Genomic DNA, 21519 nt, shown 5'->3' on the forward strand with positions numbered 1-21519 from the left:
ATTTCACTCCTATAAACTGTCCCACCGTGGACAGCTGTCTACATCAATCTTTCTTCCCATTTCAGATTCTTTCCTTGAAAACGAAAAGATAAATGAACATATTTGAGGCTCTTGATCTGTACTGCCAAATGATTTTCCTGAAAAACTATCCCAGTTTCCACTCTAGGGCCTGTTTTTGAAGTGTATGTTCTCTTTCACTGATTTTATTATTGAATTTCTACATGCAGCTTTAACATCTGGTAGGCTAGTCTCCCTTCATTTCTTGTTCATAATTATTTTAGCATTTCTCACATGTTTGTTCTTCTCAGTGAAAGTCTGGTGTGATTTTTGTTAAGGTCCCCCCCAATCTCCCTGAGGTTTTGATTGAACTTGGTTAAACCTAGAATTAATTTGAGAAGGCTTCACATCTTTACTGCATCTGGGTTTCCACTGAGGAACATGATCTTTCTCTGCATTTATTTAAGCCTTCTGCACGTTCGCAGTCAAGATTTATAGTTTTCTTCATGTAGGTCCTGCACATTTCTTAATAAGATTATTTTCAAGTATTTTATTTTGTTATATTTTATTTAATTGTTTGCACTTGTGACTGGAATCTTTTTCTGTTATGTTTTCTGACTGGCAATGGACTGCATATTTAAAAAAAAAAAAAAAAAAAAACTGTTAGTATTTGTGTGCTTATTCTCTACCCAAGCTTCCTACCGATCTCTCTTACTTTGTTTAACAGGTGTGAGCCCTCTTGGGTTTTCTAGGATTCTGTAATCAGCAAATAATGATAAGTTTTCTCTTCCTTTCTAATAGTCATACCCTGGTATCTTTTTATTTTCTTTATTCTACTACTTAGAAAGCCCTGTGCAATGTTAAAGAGTAGCAGCAACAGGCACCCTTGTCTCATCCCAGATTTCAATGGAACGAACGCTTCCCTACTAGGTTTGATGTTGTCATTGGTTTAGGACAGACAGTCCCTGTCACGTTAAGGAAACAGCCTTCTATCCTGGTTAACCAGACTCATGTTAGGAATGGGAGTAACATCTTATTTAATGTCCATTTTTCAGCTATTGGGAGCCCTGGTGGCTCGGCTACTAACTAAAAGGTCGGCAGTTGGGATCTGCCAGCCACTCCTTAGAAACCCTATGGGGTAGTTTTACTCTGTCCTATAGGGTTGCTATGAGTTGGAATTGACTCGATGGCAATGGGATTTTTTAGTTCAGTTGTTGAGGTGATGCATCATTTCTTTTTCATTTTCTCCTTTGCCCTTTTAATATATGTCCAATTAATTGATTGCCTAATATTCATCTATCCTGGGATAAATGCATCTTAATTATAGTGTAATTGACTTTTAATATGCTGTTAAATTCTATTTGCAAAAAAAGAAGAAAAGAAATTCTCTTTGCTAGTGTTTTATTGGAATTGTATAATTATTTTCCTATGTGAGACCAGTTCTTTCTCAGTACGAGTTGTCAGGTTTGAAAATCAGGGTTTTCCTGACTTCACAAAGTCAATTGGGTTGCTTCTGTCTTTTGCTGTGCTTTAGAACAGACGACAAAGGGCAAGACTTGTACCTATTCCTTGCTAAACAGACAGAACTCCCTTAGGGAGGGGAGTGCTGTAGGCCTTGCTGACTGCAGCCATATTACCTTACATTACGTTACATTACAGTCCATTACATTGCACTGCGCTGCACTATACAACACAGCCTTTTATTCTGTCCTTGGGCAGGAAGCGACGGCTCATTCATTTAGCATTGGTGGTCACATTAAGTCTTTTAACACTGTTAATTCTTTCCTAGTCTGCCTTCGCTATGAAACAAGACGGATCCAATTTGTAATCGACTCCCTCACTCTCATCCTAGAATAGACACTTCTCTCCCTTTCATCTTCCTTCTTTGCCCCACATTATCTGTCTGTCTCCTTCTTTTCAGTTCTCACAGGAGGGCTGATGTTGAGTGGTATTTTTGGAAAAATCCTCCTACGTCCCCCTCCCAGTCTCTGTAGCTGGAAGACAGGAGCAGAGAGGGTCTGCTCTCTCAGGAGACCCTGTCCCTGACCAGCAAGTCTCATGGCATGAGGGTACACTGTGGCATTGTCCCCACCAGTCTGTCATTCTGTTGTGTGAGAATGTCTCCAGCAGGATATATGGTAAAGCAGTGTGATAGAAACTAGACCATTTCAGAGTTCGCTTCTTGGTTTTTCCTTTGTAAGCTGTTTCATAATAAGGAGCCAGTCTGCATTGAATCTCAGTTTTACTGCAGTGTTTCATTCAGTCAGTCATTCAGCAAACATTTGTGTTGGCTGCTAACCAAAAAGTTGACAATTTGAGTCTACCCAGAGGTACCCAGAGGGTTTGTAAAACTTGAGGTAAGACCTACCCAACTGAAATGAAGACAGACTACAATGCCTACTGCTCAGACTGCTCTCCCCAGGCTTTCCCACAAATGCATAGGACAGAGCCTGGCACATAGTAGGTGCTCAATAAATATTTGCTGAATGACTAAAACACTGAAGCAAAACAGATTCAATCCAGAAACCAGTTATTGTTGAGTCAATCCTGATTCATGGCGACCCCATGTGTGTCAGAGTAAAACTGTGCTCCATAGGGTTTTCAATGGCTGATTTTTTGGAAGTAGATCACCAGGCCTTTCTTCTGAGGCACCTCTGGGTGGACTTGCCCTGCCACACTTTCAGTTAGCAACCAAGCATGTTAACCCTTTGCACCACCCAGGGACTCATAGTAGGTAAGGGTAGAATATTCGTAAATGACCATTTCCCAGAGTTCCCCAGAGAAGCAGATTTTCAGAGGAGAGATTCTCCCTGAAAAGCAGCAGAATTAAAATTTGTCTTCTAGGAAAAATGTGAAATCCTGTTGGGAAAATGGCCATTACTGCGCTGGATAAAAAGGAAACATTTCAGAGAAGCCCAAAGTACTGAGAGCCTAACAGTCTTCCATCAGTTGCTTAAAGAGAACGCAGGTCTTGGCAGTTGACAAACCAACAGGATGAAGAAGTCTTTTTTCCTTCCTGAAGCCTCGGATCTAAGACGCTTTGGCCACCACATCTGAATTTACAAAGTTATCTTTTGTTTACCATAATAGAGTATTGTCCTATCCAGATGAGGGTGTTAGCTGCTCCCGTAGGGAAATTTTGAGTACTTGGAATCACCGATAGTGTGTCCAGACAAGGGGCACAGGGCTTCCTCTGTTGGTGGACAGTAAAAGAGCAGAAAATCACCGAGTAGGACATACATGGTACTCTTGTTGAAGATGTAATTTCATCATTATCAAAAATGACCTTTCTAACACGTAACAACTTGGATGGATCTCAAAGGAATTATGCTGAGTGGAAAAAGCCAATTTCAAAAGGTTATATGCTGTATGATTCCATTTATATAACATTCTTAAAATTATAGAAAAATTATAGAGATGGAGAACACCTTAGTGGTTGCCAGGGTTTGGGGACTGGAGTAGCGTAAGGGAGCCTTGTGGGGTGGAGCAGTCCTCTGTCTTGACTGTGGTAGTGGTTACATGAAGCTACACGTGGTTACCAGTGCTTATAAAACAGGTGAAATCTGAAGCAGCTCTGTGGACTGTACCAATGTCAGTCTCCTGGTTCTGTAGTTATGCAAGTTCTTACCATTGGGGAAGCTGGACAAAGAGTACATGGGACCTCCTTGTGCATTTTCTTTTTTGCCTCTTCCTGTGAATCCAAAAGTATTTCAAAATAAAAAGTAACTTTTTTTTTTTTTTTTTTTTAAATTGGCCTTTCTAAACCTGCAAGTCCTGTTATTCTGAGTCAAGTTCTGGAACATAGTAGACCATGAGAGAGGAAAGAAGGGAGAAAGGAATTTCTAGTTGGAGAAGATTTTAATAGACACACCATACACACACACACACACACAAGAAAACTGGACAAACCCAACCATTCGTCCTCGTGTCTCGGGTGCCCATGTTTCCTGCAGTCGTTGAGCAGAGCAGCATGAAGTGGGAGCAGGAGCACTCATACTCCGAGTATGGGCATGCCCTAAGTGCCCAAGAAGCCCCTGAGAGTGACCTCGCTTCTATACATGCCCAGCTTCTGAAGATAAGTGCCTAGAAATCAAATATACAAGACCAAATGGGCAACTCCTGCCCAAAAGCAAGACAAGAAGGCAGGAAGGGACAGGAAAACTGGACGAATGGACACGGGGAACTCAGGATGAAAAGGGAGAGAGTCACGTGGGATTGCAACCAATGTCATAAAACAATATGTGTGTAAATTTTTGAATGAGAAACTAACTAGAGCTGTAAACTTTCACCTAAAGCACAATTTAAAAGTGGGGGGAAAAGGGCACCTAGAGCCAACCGCAGAAAACAATTCCAATCTCCAGTAAACCTCTCTGGGCTTCGTAAAGCAAAGCAAAACCCAATTTTTTTATTGAAAAATATGTCTGTATGCACATGGTAAAACATTCAGCTACTACAAAAAGATGTATCCTAAGTTCCGTTCCATCCTAGCCCCTGTCTTTTGGTTGCTCTCTCTCTAAGAACCTCTGATACTAGTTTGTTATTTAGTCTTCCAGAAGAGCTTGATGCATGTACATAAACACGTCTGTCTTTTTATACAAATGTTAGTGTTCTATACGCACATTTTTCTCTCTTAATATACTTCAGAGTAGTTCTGTACCAGCATTTACAGACCTACCCTGTTCCCTTTTAACAGCTATATGGTGTCCTACTGTATGAATGTTCTAGTTTATTAAACAGTCTCCACCCTTGCGCATTTGGGTGATTTCTCATCTTTGGCTATTTCTTTGTGCTGCTTTGAGATTAGCCTTTTGCCCCACATACAAGTTATTTAAAGTATGATGATGACATCTCCGTCTAAAGGAAACGTTTCTGTTTCTCTGGCCACTTTTATAGTTGTACAGTGACTTTTCTTTCTTGACTTTTGCCTCGGGCTCCTAACTCATGTGATCTCCAAGTATGCCGTCAGTATTTTAATTCTGAGACCCACAGCAAAAAGATCCTTCTCTTACGCACTCAAAAGTAACTCGTAATCTGGAAGTATCAAAAAGTCTACCCCACAAATCCATTTTTCTTCATAAAATAAGATGACTTTCTTTATAGTTTTTTAATAAAAAGTGACTGTGAAATATTGTAGCTACTGCTGTGTTTTACTGTACACATATGCTGTGTTCATTAATTTCAACAAAACTACAAACACAAATCGTGTAGAAGTATGTGTGTGAGAGAGAGAGAGAGTAAAGGAGAATAAGATGTCTGTTCATGCACTGATGGTATTTTATACACAAATGTATCTGCTGTGTAGATGCTGTTCCTTCAAAATAATGTCAATGAAACCATTTCTTCGGGTAAAAGCTAAAGTGAAGTGGTGCTACTTCCTGGCTGAGGCACGGTGAGGATCAGCGCACTGAGCCCCCAAGTCCTCTGATGTCTATGAGGGCAGGGGTGGGGAGGTGGGGGATGGAGGCAGGTCTGAAGAGGACCACCAGCAGGGGACTGCCAGCCACAGACACAATGACCACTCTAGCTCTCCCCGGTAAGGTAGCGTGGTGACCTCACCACCTCTCAGACTGGGAGAGGAGGCTTGTTTTAGTGATTTCTCTGGAAGGTCAGGGACAACAGCTCTCCCAGAGGAGGGGGAGGAAAGGGTGGGCTGTGGGGAGCAGCCGGCCCTGCGTGGTGGCCTTGCCACTACCTGGCCTGGGTTCAGACTTTATGTCCTTCTCAAAGGCCAGCTCTCAACCTGACCAGCGTCACCTTGCTTTGTCATGTAAAGAAGCCACTGTGTTTGCCATGCAAATGTTAGATGTTTTTACTTCCCTAAAAAGAGCAGGGATGCAAAACAGTCTGTATAAACCAGGTCCTGAGTTTCTGTTTCTAGATGCTGAACAGGATAGCCTCACTCCCATCTATATGGAAACACTGGCAAGGATCCAGGCTGCTATAAATAAGCATCCTGATTACTCCAGGAAGGCTGGGCTTCCTCATTTTTTTTAAAGTGGGATTTGTAACAGCTTCTGCCTAGAACATTTGTGTCCAAGGTCCTTTCATCTCCCAGGCATCCTGAACAACTGCCATACGGAAGTTTTGGATTTCTTCCCACTGCAGCTGGGTCACAGGACAAGCCATACTGGGCCAGCCTGCTAAAATAAAGAAATGATTATCTCTCCTCTGTGACCTCTGTCTTGTATTTAGATATGAGTTTTAATAGGATCCCTTCTGAGGAACAAGCAGGAAACACCTTTATGTTCCTGCCAAAAGGCACATCTGTTAGAAATGGAGTAGGTTCATTAGTAAGCACAGAAGCCTGAGGGCACAGGGGCCAGGTAGGCGCCTGGAATACATCTCTTACACCACTTAATATTTTCAGACTTGGGCCTTCACTTCCCTCATATTATTTGGCAACACAAGGTTATAACAAGAAAGCCAGATAGTAAAACATGTTTTAAAGCTACAACAAATAAAACTGTGATACTGGCAGGAGAATCAAGATAGAGATCGACAAAGTAGAATGGACCAGTGCTACTCAGTGGTCCACAGACCAGTGGCTGGTCTGTGAACTGTCTGTTACAGTCCGCAACAAAATAAGGAGCTTGTGCTAGAACATAAATCAAGTGTGTCACTAAACACAGTGTTAAGTTCAGCTGACCTTTTTTTTTTTTTTTTTGATAGCAAGACTTTGTCACTGAAGGAAGCAGTGTGTTCACTTTCTCAATGAAGGAAGCAGTGTGTTAACTCACATTCTGGCTCAAGTTCTTTCTCACATCTCAGACAGGCACTTTGAGTAACTCAGAAATTAATATTTCTGAAACAATCCCTGGTTTAATATATTTTAAAGGAAAAATCACAAGCCAACAGGGAAAGGATGATTTATTTAACAAATTGAATTGGGAAAGTTGACCTTATATATTTGTAAATAATATTTTTTCACATGATATACAAAATAAGTTATAGATAAATTCAGAATTTAAATGAAACCTGAAAAAGGAACCAGAAGAAAAATCTTGAGCTGGTCTCAGAGTACAGATAAACTTTATTTTTAAATATCTTTTCAGATTACAAAAAAAAATTTTTTTCTTTGGGGAAAAAATCTATAAAATGTTTTTAAAAAAAGACAGAAAAAATAACCCATAATCCTACCTCCCAAAGATAATTTTTTATCACTATTCTGATTTCCTTCCAGTCTTTTTTTATTCATATAATCTTTAAAATAAAACTAGGATCATACTCTATATATGATTTTGTATCATCCTTGTCCATAAAATTAAATAATATTTTAAACTATGGGGAAAAACAATATAAACTGTATTTATAACATGATCTTGGTGGTGACAGTGGTGATGGTTTTGTTTTCTTTTGCTTTTTTTTTTTGCAGGGTGATACAGAGGGGGATTGGTTTATGCACACAAATATTCATTAAATGTATTAAATTTCGTCTTTCAAAATGAAAAGTTAAAAAAATTGTTGTTTTGGATGAATATCATTTTCTTTAATTTTAGCCTTTTGCAAATGTTCTGCAAGGAGTATGTCTTACTTTTGTCATCAAGGAAAATAAAACAAGAAGTGAAGTCATCATTCACAGCCAGTGTTCTTGGGGCTCTCATGGGTGGAATTCAGTCCCTCTGTCTATGGCTGCTAACCAAAACGTCAGCAGTTCAAATCCACCAGCTGCTCCTTGGAAACCCTATGGGGCAGTTCTACTCTGTCCTGTTGGGTCACTATCAGTCTAAATTGACTCCATGGCAACAGGTTTGGTTTGGTTTGTTTTTTTTGGTCCCAGACTCAGCCTCAGAACATACCCTGAGCCATGCGCACATCCTTCAGATGCATTTTATTGGTCTCAAGGGCTAATAACGGGGAGGGGTAAAAAGGGCCAACCCACCTTCATCACCCCTGGGAGAGCCTTTCACTTGCCCGCCCCTGCCCAGGGCCTATCTCTGGGAAGATGAGGAGGTGGTGGTGATGCCTGGTGTGGAGGGTCAGGAGTAGAGAGGGTGTCACACAGCTGCTCCAGAAGAGTCCCAGAGGCCAGGCCATCATGCACAGATGAACCCTCTTTCCAATTTGCTTTGTTTTCAACTACTACCATGGTTTACACAGCCACGTTTGGGGCCAAAGTTTGTCTTTGCTGTTGGCAAAGCAGAAGAGTATGAGCAAGAGAGAAGCTCTAAAGCCCATGATTGGCCATTTTTCTTCCTTCAGGTCATAAGCTCCGGTGATATGGGTAGAAACACTGGGTGGGAGGCCCTCTCAGACCACAGTATTCATTGGCAAGGAAGGAGGTGAATGCCGTTATGGCACTCTGGGATCACTACTCAGGGTAGCACGAAGGCATTCCTTCACCAGCAGAACAGCAGAGATGTGACCAAATAAAATCAGCAGCCTTGCTGTCCAAATGCACACTCTAGAGGAGGATGTCCATCCATTTATCATTACGGAGCTCTGTGTGCCACTTGCAAAAAAAAAAAACAGTTACATATAAACCTAGGATTGGGATTGTGAGCGAGGCCGCAGTGAGTGGGGAGCACCAGGTAGGCTGTGAAAAGCCACAGTGGGGCCTCCCAAAGCCTCCTAGGACAGCCCCAAGCCAGGCTGTATGGGGCAAGGGCTTATCCTGCCGTATGAGCCTCCTGTGTGCTCAGAGTGACCCTCCTGTGCCTTGACATTGCAGGCCTGGCCCTGGTACCTCAGAAGCTGTGTGCCCACTACACCTGGGATGCTGATGTGCTGCTTCAGGCGTGGCCAGCCGTGGACCCGAAGTTCCTCCAGCAGCCCGACATGGTGGAGATGGCAGTGCTGGTAAGTGTCTCTGCTCAATCCCCAGAGCTGGGCAGTGAGTGCCGGGACATAAGCGCCCATAAGCATCAGCATGGTTTGAGCGGTTTCTCCTCAGGCCTTTTGGGCCCATGCAGCCCTCGGCTGGTCCTTCCTAGGAGGCCTGATCTAGCCCGGGAGGGGGGCACAGAGATCTGGCTTTCCGTTGCTGGGGCCTGCAGTTTTGTAGGTCATCTCACACCAAAATCACGTGAGAATGAAACACGTACGGCCCTCGAGAGATCGGAAAGTGGGAATGAAAACAAGCCTTTCCTGGTTGACAAGTTCCAGTTTTCTTCCTTTCCAACTGAGAACTGTTTCAGTATCTGGAAGTTCCACTCAGCTGCTCTTGTTTTGGGGCAGGAGGGTAATGGTGAGGTAGTTGGCAATGCAGGAACACTTCACTATAAAATATATTTCAGAAAAGTTCCATAAAATTTCTTTATTTTTGGTAAATGGAGTCATTTTGACTACACAAGAGTAGTTTATTTTTTAACCCTTTCATAAAGCAAATTACCCCCTTATAGTTTATTCTGTATGTAATTTTTATATATTTTATTTTTTTAATATGAGACTCATTTATAGGGAATATCTCTTAAATGTGCTGATGTGGCTCAAGAGGGAAAGAAGGGGCGGACCTTTTTACATGTCTCCTCTGAGCCACACATGCGGCCAGGTACTTAAGTCCACAATTTAACTCCTGTTACCGTCTAAGAGGGAGCCCTGGTGACACAGTGGTTAAGCACTTGGCTGCTAAGTAAAAGATTGGTGGTTTTAATCCATCAGCTGCTCCAAGGAAGAAAGACGTGGCAGTCTCCTTTCGTAAACATTCACAGCCTTGGAAACCCTGTGGGACGGTTCTACTCTGTCCTGTAGGGTCACTATGAGTCAGAATCGAGTTTTCAGCAATGGGATTTTTTTTGTTGGTTTACCTTCTGAAGTAGGCATCACCTGTCTCCTTTTTTCAGCTGAAGGAATGGGCTCAGCTGAGTTAGTTTCCTTGCCCAGGTTTATTCGTTTATTCAACAGTAATACTGAGTACCTGCTCTCTGCCAGGCTCGGTGCTGGGCTCTGGGGATATAAACCCAAACAAGACAGACAGGGTTGCTACCCTCGTGGAACTTAAAGCCTAGTGGGCTAAATAGAGCAAAAGAAAAGAAAAGAGAACCATAAATAAAATATTGCAAATTGTGAGAAGTGCCATGATAAAACCAACCTCCAATATACCCAAAAGACTGGAAAGCAGGAACTCAAACAGGTATGTGTACACCATGTTCACCGAAGCACTGTTCATAATAGCCGAGAGGTGGACACAAAAGGACAAGTATCGTATGATCCCACTTGTATGAAATATCTAGAACAGGCCAGTGTAAATGCAGAGAGACCGAAAGTAGATTGGAGGTTACCAGGGGCTGTGGCGAGGGGGAGTTATCCCCTAATGAGTATGGGGTTTCTGTTTGGGGTGGTGAAAACGTTTTGGAAATAAATCGTGGTAACGCTTAAAAAACATTGTGAATATAATTAATGCCACTGAATTGTGCACTTCAAAATGATTAAAAGGGCAAACGCTTGGTTCTGTATATTTTACTCCAATAAAATTTTTAAAAACGAAACCAACAACCTAGGGGCTGAGGGAGCACCAAAGGACCTGAGCCTGGCATGGTGTCAGGTGGGAGAACAGGAGGTTCCCTTGAGGAATCAGGAAACCAGGCTGGTCAGGGAGAGAAGACACACGGACCTGGCAGGGTTGCAGGGCCCCTGCCTGCACAGAGATGCCTGAGATAGGAGGCAGTCCCGGTGGGTGCTGCAGGCCTGAGGTGAGGCCTGGGGTGCCGATGCGGCAGAGCGGGATGAGCCAGCTTCCCTCCCGTGAGTTGAGCGCGGTTTGCCCTCGACTCTGAGACACTCCTGTATTCATTTCATGAGACTGCCGAAACAAACCACCGAAACAAATACCTTGGTGACTTAAAACAGTAGAAATTTATTGTCTCATGGTTTCCGGAGCCCAGAAGTCTGAAATCAGGGTGGCGGCAGGGCCGTGCTCTGTCCCTCCAAAGGCTCTGGGGGAGAAATTGTTCTTTGCCCCTTTGCCACTCAGCTTCTAGTAGCTATCAGCCTTCCTTGGCTTGTGCCTACATCACTCTTATTTCTGCCTCTGAGGTCACGTTGCCATCTCTTCCCTATGTCTTCTCCTCTTCTGTCTCTTATATGGACACTTGTCATTGGATTTAGGACCCACCTGGATAATTCAAATGATCTCCTCATCTCAAAATCCTTCACTTAGTCACATCTTCAAAGACCCTTTTTCCAAATAAGGTCACATTCACAGGTTCTGGGAATTAGGACGTGGGCATATCTTTGGGTGCCACCATTCAAGCCACTACATCTTCCGACACTGAAGAAGAGACTGTGGAAGGCAGCTGCCATTCTGGTGGCCTTGAAGCCATCTGAGCTTATTTACAGACCCTGAGGGCAAAAAGGGTAGCCATTCCTAGCAGCTCAACGAGTACAGCTGCCCAGAGACTGGCCCTGCCAGGCCCAGCCCTCCTGCATGTATGCACGCCCTGGCCCAGCAGGAAGACCAATACTGGGAAAGGCAGTGTTGGCCAGGAGACCGGCTCCTTCACAGCACTGCTTCCACGCCGCCTCTCATCCCTGCCTCCCCTGACACTTAGTCCCTGCTGCCCCCACGTTGCCCCCCGGGGAGGGGCAGGAGGAGGAGGTGGGGCTGCCTTTGAAAGAGAAAGCCATCTTCTTCCAAAACTTCTCAAAACCAAAAACATCCTCCTGGCACAGAGCAGTTTCTTTAACTTGAGTAATGTTTTCAAGGGAAAATATCTCCTGTACCCTCAAGAACCCTCGAGAACTTGTCCTCAGAAAGCAGTTGAGAAACACAGACTGAGAAACTGAAGTTTATTCTATGAAAATACCTCTCAATTTTAAATTATAGCTGCAGAAAAGAAATTTAGTTTTGATAGCTGGTAAAGTAATTTTAGATTATAATTGAAATGAAAACCTCAAATTAAGTCCGTGTGTCGCGCTCCTTGCAAGTGGAGCAGCTCTGGCTCAGGGCGTGGTGCCAGCGGCAGAACTTCCATGGAGGTTTGTGTTCTGACTATGATCCCAGTTGTTGCCGTGGCCGGAAATAGAAGCTACAAGCTCAGTTCAGTGTAACTCAGTTCAGCCAGCATATTCTCTGTGCCATGTCATGCGGGCGTGCCAGGAACTGGGGACTCAGACCAGAGGCACCACCCATGTCTCCAAGGAGCTTAGCTCCTAGTAGAAAAGGCCTGGATGGCACAAGAGTTGTCACAGGGGATGTACGGAGCGTCAAGTTTAAGATGGAAAACAATGGGAGTCAGACAGTCCTGGATGTGAGTCTTAGATTTGCAAAATTTCTCTAAGCCTCAGTTTCTTCAGATATAAAATAGAGGCAAACATTGTGCCTACCTTGCCCCATGTGGAGAGGATCAGATGGGATAATGCCATGAAGTGCTCAGCCTGCTTCTGTTAACATGGAAGGAACCCTCGTGGTGCAGTGGTTAAGCGCTCGGCTGCTAACCGAAAAGTCAGTGGTTCAAACCTACCAGCTGTTCCACAGGAGGAAGATGTGGCAGTCTGTTTCTGTAAAGATTACAGCCTTGGAAACGCTATGGGGCAGTTCTACTCTGTCCTATAGGGTCGCTATGAGTTGGAATCGACCCTATGACAACAACTTACATGCTAACTCAGAGCCAGCCCTGCTACTGGCCAGCGCTGCTCTAAGAACTTCACAGACGCTAACTCATTACCCACACAGCAGCCCATGAGGGGCCCCTGTCATTATCCCCGCTCAGAGACAAGGCAGATAGGTGACCAGCCCCATCTTACAGACAAGGAAGCGGTGGCAGAGAGGGCTTAAGAACTTGCCAAAGGTCACACAGCTAGTCCAGAATTTGCTCAGTAAATGGTAACTTCGGCTAGCATCAGCATCACTGCTTCTGGTAGCTGGGAGATTGGAAAAGGCCACTTATGGAAAGGGACAGGGGACTTTGGCTTTGAAAGAGGAGCAGCATTTCCCCCAGTGGAGAAAAGGGGTGCCGGAACATCAGGAGCCAGGCGGAGGGACTGGTGAACCAAGGAGGGGCCGGAGCAGAGTGCAAGGGCAGGGCAGCACTGGAGAGAAAACTGAAGGCTGACAGGGTCCCTGCCTCCGAGGGCGGACTCCACCCCTGAGAGGATTGGGAGTTAGCAGGGGAGAAGGAAGATCGATCAGGTCACCCTGTCTCCACCTCTTACTGGTATGGGACCTTGGCCAAGTGACTTAACCCCATGTGCCTCAGCTTCTCTGTCTATAAAGTGGGGATGTGATGGCCATGTGTCCACCTCACAGGGAGTGGTGAAGACCGGTTCTCAAAAGTGACATGCTTAGCACAGGGCCTGGCACAGGGCAAGGGCTCAATAAATGGGGGCTTTGATCGTCAGTAGCCATTACAGAGTCACCCTCAAGCAGGTAAGGGCTGGTTGATGGGGGGAGCAGCACTAACGGCCAAAGGGGCCGTCTGGTAGCTGTTGCAAAAGCCCAAGAGAGCGATGCTGAGGCCTGGACTGAGGCTGTAAGTGATGAGGTGGGGTGGGAAAGATGGAGGAGCAGAAGCCCGGCCAGGCCACTGAATGGCACCAGAAGGCTTCTCAATTGGAGCAGCCTCAGCTTGAGGTAGTTTGAAAGGGCTTCTTTCCCTTTAGTCCCTGAAAGCCAACCTAGTGTTAAGTCCCAACCAGAGTGCTGCCCATTTAATTGGTGCCTCGCCCCGGAAGGGGGAAGCGTGATTGAGACACACCCACCGCTAGGCAAGTCCGGGGAGTCCCTGGGAGCAGAGACCACAAGATGGTGTCTGGGCACTTTGGAAAGACCGCCGGCACACGCGAACACAGCCAGAGATCATGGACCCCCACCCCCACAGCCCAGCCATAGACGAGAATGACTTGGACAGGCCCCGACGACTTAGGACCAGCCCCAGCCCCCCAGGAAGCACAGGAAGCTCACTGGGCTTAGAAGTGGGGGGTCATGTCTATGTACTGAGACCGGGCATCAGATGATCATGGCTGCCTTCATCCATGCTGGTCAGGATTCTTGACAAAGGTAGGGGGAGTAAGGCTTGTGAGCTGGTCACTTTACACGGGCTATTTTACCTGCTTCACTCAACAACCCAGAGGATTCTGTCCTTAGAGAAAAGTAAGGCCTCATAGCTTCTAAGTCCCGGCCTGAGAGTCAAAGCTGAGTCTGCCTGTTGTCAGAAGTATGCTGTCTCTCCCCCCGGGCCTCTCATCATGGATGATGGTCCAGAGTGGACATTGCCATGAACCACTGTCCATAGGAAATTAAAAATAAAAGCAGGAGGGAGGCTGGTACCACGGCTCATTAACAAGCTCGTGTTCTGAGAATTCAGTGTTTGGGGCCCCCAGGACTTCGCAGGGGGCACGTCCTTTGTGTGACGTGCTGGGAGGTCTTTTTCAAGTTCTCAGTCAAACCAAGCGTCTGGCCTGGAAAGAAGCAGCTTCTGCCAGCTTAGAACACAAAGGCAGTGGGCCCCAGTCCTTAAATAGCACAGCCTGGTTCCTCAGCTTCAGAACACTCTAAGGCCCACGTTGCGGAGTCTCACGCTTGTTTTAAACAGCAGTATTTCAGGGATATTTCAGGGTGCAGTGTTTTATCCTGTTTGTCTCCCACCCGGTGGTCTTTTTTACTTATGCAAATAATGACAATGCCACTGAGTTCTGTGCGAATCCGAAAAGATGACATGGGTGATTAGGGGACACTTGATAATATATTTTGGTTGAAACTTGAGAAATTATTCCTAGTAACTTTCCATAATACAGTGATGATATTTTCCAACTGCCCTGGTGGCACAGTGGTTAATAGCTCGGCCGCTAACCGAAAGGTCAGCAGTTTGAACCCATCAGCGGCTCCGCAGGAGAAAAGACACCTGGCAATCTGCTCCCATAAAGGTTACAGCCTTGGAAACCCAATGGGGCAGTACTACTCTGTCCTCTACGGTCGCTGTGAGTTGGAATCGACTTGATGACTGTGGGTTTGGTTTTTTAATTTTCCAAGTGAAAAATGGTAGCATTAGTGAAAGGAAAGTGAGTGTACCTGTGGCAGCAGAGGGACAGAGGATTTGGAAACACGGCTGTTCAGAAGCTCGCTGGGCCACTGGTCACGGCCCTTGTTGGCGACATGTCAGTTCATACTTGATGTGAAGGTTTGTCCTCACTGAAGTGAACTAACATTCAGTGAATACCCGCTGGCATGGAACCGCACTGGCCCATTTTAAACAAGAGAAGTTGTTAATGTGGTAAGATAAGGGTCCAGTATCTAAGTCATCACACTTTGAGAGCCCCCTCTGGATCTAGCCGTCAGAAAGAGGTTGACTGCCTTCTTTCCCCAGAGGTTGGTCCACGCCAAACCTCAGTAAGCCCACGATGAGCCCACGAAGACAGACAGCCCACTGTCGCCCGGATCTTAACTTAGACTTGCTCCCCAGTGACACAGTAATCCTCTCCCCCTGGAAATGGCCTAAGCCGTCCCATGCTGCGGATTTTTGCCATGCCTTCCACTACGGCTGTGCTTGGCCACGCTCAGGAAACACAAAGCAGTCCTCACTTAAGGTGTGGGCACTCATGTACAGTCTCAGTGTCTCTGTCTGTCTCTCTCTGCAGCGTTCAGGTATTAATTATATCCATCTGAGTGCATTTTATCCCCTTGCAAAGCTGGGTGTTGACCTTTCTTCCTTTCTTCCCCTGTATTCCCTTCTCCCAAGCAAGTGCACAGTGGTTAAGAGCTCGGCTGCTAACCAAAAGGTCGTCAGTTCAAATCCACCAGCTGCTCCTTGGAAACCCTATGGGGCAGTTCTACTCTGTCCTGTAGGGTCACTGGGAGTCAGAATCGACTGAACGGCAATGGGTTTGGTTTTAAACACGTGCAGCGGTGCCCTTTGCCGGCGGCCGTGGCTGCTGGATATCTGGTTGCCTGCTACTCTGATGCCTTGCCTCATTGTTCCTCTCGCCTTTTCTTCTCAGATCAACAACAAAGCCTGCGGCAAAATCCCTGTGCCCCAACAAGTCGCCCGGGACCAGGACAAAGTACACAAACTTGTTCTCCAGAGCGAGCTGGGGGTCAGGCTCTTGCAGGGGCGCAGCATTAAGAAGGCCTTCCTCTCCCCCAGAACTGCCCTCATCAACTTCCTGGTGCAAGAGTGACTGCAGGGAGGCTGCAGCCACCGCCAGGGCCCCCAGGGAACCTCCTGCCAAGCCTGGAATGAAGAGAAAGGAGCCTGCTGGCTCAGGGAAAGAGAAAGACAAAGGTTTTCAATACTTACCTGGTACTATGACAGACTAGAGTCAGCAGTGGGCTTCTGTGGGGAGGCCTGTGCAGGGGTGATGGAGGGTGTGGGTAAAGGAGAAACATGGGCAGTGGTTCCCTCGACCCCCGCCCTGCAGAGTGGAAGAAGCTACCTGACCCCACGTGAAACCACCAGAGATGCTGCTGGGTGGGAGCAGGAAAAGAGAAGCAAGCAGGAATGAGTGCATTGCCTCTCAAGCAGCCTGGAAGCTTCTGAATTCCGGAAATTGCACTGCCTTTGGCACTCCTCGGAACACGAAGCCAAGCTGAGGAGCTGTATGTGGCTCAGGAGCAGCGTGGGCAGTCAGCGTTGACCCAGTAACTGAGCTCAGGATTCTGATGTATGGGCCCCACAACTTCAGGCAAAATAAATGAAGCCATTTGGGTCTTGTTCAAATATCGGTATGTGGAAATGGACACTGGGGTGTTCTGAAGTTGTTCTGAAAGGCAGCAGTGCTAGTCGCTCTGCCCCAGTCCCCACCACCCCTCAGCTCTGCGGTGCGGGCCTCTTCCGCCCCACCTGGGCAGATGCGCTGCAGGGCCTGCACTGGTGCTGATGCGCCGGCTCTCGGGCGAAGCCCCACTTCCTCACGTGGATGACAGACGAGCAGCACTTCATACCCGCTCCCCCAGGGTGGAACATTTGCTGCGTAGTGGAGCGGAAGCAGGCTTCGCGCTGCTGGTCCCCAATCTCAGAACCCCACCACAGCCCAACAGGACGTCTGCTCACATGGGCCCCAGATGGTGATGCGGCCCCAGAGCCAGCCGTGAAGAAGAGCGAGCTCACTGCACCGGGGTGATGCTGAAAGTGCCCGTGCAGTGCTTTCTCATCTTCAGAGCTGCAGAGGCCTGGCTGCTAGGGGGATGGCCAGGAGAGAACCCCGGCCGGTGGTAGATTAGGGCAGCCCTGGTTTACGTGAAGTCAGCAATTGAGGGCTCTTACCAGAACTGGCCAGAGGCAATGATTAATATTTAATGGAGGAAGACAGGAGACAATCTACCCTTTGTGTTGCTGAAAATCTATATTTGTTTTCTGATGTCATTTTTCAAAGTAGCCTCAATGCGGTCTCCTGCAGTTCAACAGTGAACAGATGACTTTTGTAATGTAATAAAATGTTTATCCTGTATGACTTTGGGAATATGTGTGAACTTGGACTTCCCACCATATTCCAGTGCTAGGAGTTAATCAGTAACAGGTTGAGGTATTCCATCATCATCAGAAGCATTGGTTATGTTCCTAACACCCCATAGAATGTTCTGAAGTGAGACATATGCGGTCCTCCTCGCTCTGGAACTTTCAGTGGATGGCAGACAGCACTGATTCAAGACAACAGTGATTCAAGCACATTGGCAACAGCAATTAAATCATTGGTTGGCTCAAACTTCTATCTGAGAAACGTAATACTACGCCTGGTCCCCATGCTCAGAAATTCCAATTTAATCGGTGTAGGGTATGACTTGGGTATCAGGATTTTTAGAAGCCCCCCCAGTGATTCTACTAAGAAACAAAGTTTGAGAATAACTGGCTTAATCGATGCATTCAAACCACAATTTCTGTCTAGTCCTACCTCTCTCCAGTCTTCAGTTTAACTGGAATGTGTTTGGTCCAGGACCAAGAGATGAGGAAGTGAAGTTGCGAAAGACTAGGAGCAGAAGAGAACTCAGGGGCAAGAACTGTACACTAGGGATTTAAGACATCACCAGTGCTGACTTGAATACACACAACCCCATTGCGTGGACTAAATATACGCAAATGGATGAGGGGTTTGGTGCAAGGAGTGAGGAGTGAGTGCTTTTACTTCATTGCCTTTTGTTTTCCCGAGTAGTCTAGAACCAGCTGACGAGGGTAGAAAGCCTTTCGTCTGCACGTTATCTGGCCAGAGCAATGGGCCCGTAAAACCTCTGAGCTACTGGACTGACCAGTTGGCAGATACCAGCATGAGTTTGGAGAACCTGTTCTCCAAGAAAAATAAAACTTTTGAAAACAAGATCTTATTGGTACTTACTAAGAAATAATAGATATAGTGGAACAATTGAATAGAAGACCCTGATTCCTAGGGGTGGGAAGGGAGGTGAGCTTAGTCAGTTCTTGATTAGGACAAACACTGGATTCGGCAAGTTCACTTACATTATCTTGTTTAATTTCCTCAAAATCTCTAGAGGGAAGGAATTATCCTCTTGTAAATATGAGGAAACCAAGAACTCCAAAGCTCAATAATGTGCTCAGTTTCACAGTTGAAAGTAGAAAAGCCGGGATCCAAATCCATGTCTTCTGGCCTCCAAACCCTCTTATGCCACCCACTATGTCTAGTTGTCCCCTCCCCTAATTGCCCATCTCACTTGAAGTTCAACCACTGGGGTCCTGAGCAGAGTCTGGCTGAGTCTCCCCTCCTGCAAAGTCTTTAGAATCTGTAAAACCCGGGAAGTCTTGGCTGTGGTGCCCTCGGTACAGGAGCAGGTGTTGGATGAGAGGCCCACAGCGTGGGGATGATTCCATATGATGGGAGTGGAAGTTGTTGCCAAGCCAGTGGACACCCAGGCTTATGGGTGGATGTCAGGCCTATTTCTGTTGGGGAAATGAGTGAAGAGTTTGTGCACAAGGAAAATGGTACCTGGGAAGCCCCACAGCAAACGCTATCACAGTAGGAGCCGACTGTCTGCCAAAGAAAACAGCCAATCTGTAGGTCCCTAAACAAACAATAGGTGTGCTGGGAAATGACATAGGCAGGCTTCATCCAACCTAAAGACACCTTCAGGAAAGTGGTTGCATCTCATTAATGGGAGAGGAGGCAGCCAGCAAAGACAGTTTTAAAAAAACATGGAACAGTAGGGAAAACTTCTCATGAATAAAGCAGGATACATTTACCCTGTGGTCCCAACCATAATGTTTTTTTAAAATTCCAACTCTTACAAAGAAAAATGAAAGAAGGATATTTTCCCACAGATCATTGGATGGAAGACCTACAAGTGAATTTTCCTTTTTTGCATTTTCAATTCTTTTATTGGCTAGTGTGGAGGAAAACATCAAAATGTACTATTTTGCAAAGTCGCAAACGAGCTATGGACCCCTCCAGTTTCTTTTTTTTCTCCCAGGCAGGGTATCTAGCTGCCTAGGGGGATATGCCCCGGTTAGGAAAACACGCTCCTTCCATTGTATGAAGTGGGATCCAAAAAAACAAAAAAGCCCCCCTAAAGCTGTTCGTACAGTCCCTCAGTTTGGGTAGGGATTGGAAGTTTCTTTTCATCTCTCAGCTTAAGATCTTGCAGACTGAGGACAGAACAGAGGGTGACATTCGCTTAATGGAGCTCTCTTGATGGGCAAAGCAATATGACAGCCAAGAGCATGGAGTCTGGGGTCCACCAGACCTAGGTTTAAATCCTGGCTGTGCCACTTAAAATTCCAGTGACCTAGGCAAGCCATGGAAAATGTCTGAACCTTTGCTTCCTCAACTGTAGAACAGGAGTAAAAATAATAATGCTGTCTGGTGTGAGGATAAAGTGAGATAATGTGTGTAAAGCACATAGCACATGATAAATTCTCAATACGTGAGAACTGCTTATTGTGGTTAATCTTGGCCTGGTAAGAATAAACTGATGGTCTAGAATGGGATCGTCTTTGGTTAAAAAGAAGAAAACATTTACTAAAAGAAGCGTTTACAAATGTCAGTCCTCATCCCAGGCCCGTGAAGGAAAAAAAGATTTAACCAGTAAACTCGGAGGATTTTTTATCCTGTTGGCAGAGTCGGCCCTATTATAGGGTATCTTCATCTCATGTAATGAAACCTTAGTGTTACCTACTCCCCATGTTCTGATTCCATGCATTCTTCTGGTTAGATTTCTGGGAGCCCATCCTTGTCACAGTAATTTCTCTTTGTTGCTAGAGACCCTCTGTGATGGTTAATGTCATGTGTCAGCTTGGCTAGGCTGTGATTCTCAGTGGTTTGGCAGGTACTGGACTGGTTGCTCTTCCATAATGTTATATAATATAATCATCTTCTATGATGTGATCAGCCAGTTAGTTGAAAGGGGAGTTTGCTTGGAGGTGTGGTCTGCCTCCAGTATATAAACGGATATTCTGGCAAAGCTTGCTCTCTCTCAACCCTGCACTCTTCTCATTGCCTGACCTCCAGTTCCTGGGACATAAGCCTGCAGAGGTCTCCAGCCTGCTGCCTGTCCTGCAGATTTTGGATTTGCCAGTCCTCACAGTCCCAGGAGCCAGCAGAGGTCTCCAGCCTGCTGCCTGACCTACGGACTTGGGACTTGCCAGCCCCCACAATTATGTGAGCCATTTCTCTGAAGTAAATATATATATTTATGTATATATTCATCTCATTGGTTTTGCTCCTCTAGAGAACCCAGACTGAGATACCCTCTGTTCCTTAAGTGGTGGTCTGAGCCCATGAAAGGCCTGATGAGGGTCCTGGTTTCTCCCAAATCTCTGGGCCTCACTATGGCCATCTACTTCTGACCAAGAATGCATGGAATTGTGACCTGAGAAGGAATGGAACGAGGGACAAAAAGCCAAGAGCTGGAAACTTTAACCATGAGCCTAGCTGGAGCTCTCAGATCAAGTCTGGCCTGGCCAGGCCTGGCCGCAGGGCCCAGAGTAGAAGGTGTCCTTCAGCGAGCTCTGGGTCATTCCTTCAACAACAGTTATTGGAAAAGGAGCTTGGGGCTTGCTCAGGGAGCCTACTGACCGAGTGGATCAGCCATCATCATTCATCATGTTGCCTTCTGCTGACTTGGCTTGGGTTCTGCTGATAATGTCCTGAGGCTCTTGGGTGTGGATGGCCCAGTGGTGTGAGCTAGAGTGGAGACATCCACCAGAGCCCCTAGCGGACCACTCATGGACCAGGAGCCAGTGCTCAGAGATAAGGTAGCCTCCAAACCAAAAGCTCCGCATCCGAAGTTGGCTTTGTCTTTCATTTACAGGCAGCGCAGTTCCTGAACTGGACCCTCAAGGATGGGTTATGAGGCCACTAACACGCAGGGACATGGTGCAGCTGGGCTAGCATTGGCCATTACAGGCCACAGAGGCATGGTTTCCACGCTGGCTGCCCAGCTTCCATGCGCCAGCTCTCCCACTCAACTTTCTCCTCCCGGGAGAGGAGGGAAGGGGGCAGCCAAGGCTGTAGCAACATCCTAGGCACCAGGCAAGGGGCCTTGCTGCTGCACTTGAATCCTTACAGCAATGCCGCAAAGTGGGAATTATGACCTGTATCCTGCAGATAAGAAAATTGAAGCCTAGAAAATCATACTGTGACTTAAGTCACACCACTAAGAGCTCTTCTGTTCACAGTTGATGCTTTCACCACAGCACCAGCCTGCCC

General features: G+C 46.2%; 1 protein-coding gene across 1 annotated transcript in view; it reads left to right on the forward strand.

Annotated features, from left to right (window-relative positions):
* LARS2 (leucyl-tRNA synthetase 2, mitochondrial) overlaps positions 1 to 20015 on the forward strand; it is a 187033-nt gene extending 167018 nt beyond the window's left edge. Inside the window, exons 20-21 of the mRNA XM_004368452.2 lie at positions 8666 to 8793; positions 15868 to 20015. Coding sequence (XP_004368509.1) covers positions 8666 to 8793; positions 15868 to 16047 — 308 coding nt within the window. The 3' untranslated portion in view covers positions 16048 to 20015. The remainder of the gene's footprint in view (positions 1 to 8665; positions 8794 to 15867) is intronic.
* Positions 20016 to 21519: the final 1504 nt, after the last annotated feature.

The sequence above is a fragment of the Trichechus manatus genome, unplaced genomic scaffold, assembly GCF_000243295.1.
Source record: "Trichechus manatus latirostris isolate Lorelei unplaced genomic scaffold, TriManLat1.0 scaffold00001, whole genome shotgun sequence".
Classification (NCBI taxonomy): Eukaryota; Metazoa; Chordata; class Mammalia; order Sirenia; family Trichechidae; genus Trichechus; species Trichechus manatus.